General features: G+C 44.6%; 1 protein-coding gene across 1 annotated transcript in view; it reads left to right on the forward strand.

Annotated features, from left to right (window-relative positions):
- si:ch211-57n23.1 (uncharacterized) overlaps positions 1–1,616 on the forward strand; it is a 34,182-nt gene that overhangs the window by 31,749 nt on the left and 817 nt on the right. Inside the window, exon 2 of the mRNA XM_032535080.1 lies at positions 424–982. Within this exon, the coding sequence (XP_032390971.1) occupies positions 435–982 (548 nt within the window). The 5' untranslated portion in view covers positions 424–434. The remainder of the gene's footprint in view (positions 1–423; positions 983–1,616) is intronic.

Here is a 1,616-nt window from a genome sequence, read left to right on the forward strand (position 1 = left end):
CGGACTTTCATAGTACAGTGCCGGTATTTAGTAAAAGTACTATGAAATAATATAAATATATAAAAAACTAAGGGTCTACACATACATAAGTCTTTCATATTCAACTTTTAAAGCTTTTTTAAAACAAATGATTTATTGTTTTTTAAGGCAAATTGCAACATTTTGATGGGGGACATGTTTTGTCCCTTATTTCAAGAATCAGTGATATATGTATGGCTCATTAAAAAAGGGAGACCTGTTGTGTGAAAAGCAATAGCTGTGTTACATTAAAAGACCACAGTGGAACATAGGTGTGTGTGTGTGTGTGTGTGTGTGTGTGTGTGTGTGTGCGTGCGTGCGTTTGCGCGCGCGCGCGCGTGCGTGCGTGCGTGCGTGTGTGTGTGTGTGTGTTAGTCTTAATAAAGCTGATACTTCATGTTTCAGCCAGTTTGGAGATGCTACCGGGGGCAGTGAGCAGGGCCTTGCTCTGCCTGTTCTGCTCCCTCCTGCTGGGGGTCTGCTTCCCAGCAGAGGGTGTAGGAGCAGCGGGGCCTCTTCCTACTTTTGCCACTGAACAAGAGTCTGGGGAACCATACCTTGAGGATTGGGAGTGGGGTTCTGGATCATCTCTTCTGCACCTGCTTCACAGCTTCCCTGCTGACAGCCCGTTCATAACAGAGACCCCAGGAAAACCAGTCAACTGCACCCAGCGCTTCTGGTTACCACCATCCTCTCCAATCTGCTGGGAAAACATAGCTGGACCTGAGGAGTTTGCCAGGTCCCGTCTGCTTGTTCTCCAAAACAGGGCTGCCCTGCAGGCTGTGTCCACCACCAGTGGGTTGGAAGAGGGAGGGATTTCCTACGAACACCAAGCCAGAGAGGAGGTCCAGGGGATCCACTCAGACCACCTGGATGTGGTAGAAACTATACAGACCATGGAAAAGGTGTTTGCCTCTCTGGAGGAAACGAGGAAGGAGGGAAAGGAGCAGGGGATACTCACTAGGTGAGGAACCAAAGTCCATGGACCATTTGATGGATTAAATAACCTCAGGGGTTGTATGAAAATGACTGGGGTGAGGAGGGGGTTGAAGCATATTTAATTTAATAGAACAACGATGTGATTAAAAAAAGATGTGGGGATAATATCAATTTGTACTAAATTGTTTTTTTAATGGATAAGGAGCAGGTACAAATATCAGTGATATGGCTTTCTGTTGTTGCATATTTATATTTAATACATTAGAACCATACGTTCCAGAGACCTGTCACAAAATTCAGCTACAAGCCCTACTTTACAGGGGCAAATTCAAGTATTCAATTCAAGTATCTGGTAAATACTGATCCAAAGCCAGCTGTGAGATTATTCCTAAATTATTGTATAGTGAGGCAGTCAGGATCCCTGGATCAGTGTTACTTGTTTGGCCGAAACAACAATGCTTGAATGCCAAAGAAGAAGTGGAAACAGCAGCCAAACAAGCAGCTGAGTCATGTCCAGTGTTTTGCAAGAGTCATCTGTCGGGAGATCTGGCTGAGACGAGGCTGTGGCATGAAAACAGCTGTAGAGAATTAACGCAATTCAGTGTTTTATTTCTATTAGAGGGGAGCGAACAGACTCATTACTTTGACATTTATGAATG

Source organism: Etheostoma spectabile, chromosome 14 (genome assembly GCF_008692095.1).
Source record: "Etheostoma spectabile isolate EspeVRDwgs_2016 chromosome 14, UIUC_Espe_1.0, whole genome shotgun sequence".
Classification (NCBI taxonomy): domain Eukaryota; kingdom Metazoa; phylum Chordata; class Actinopteri; order Perciformes; family Percidae; genus Etheostoma; species Etheostoma spectabile.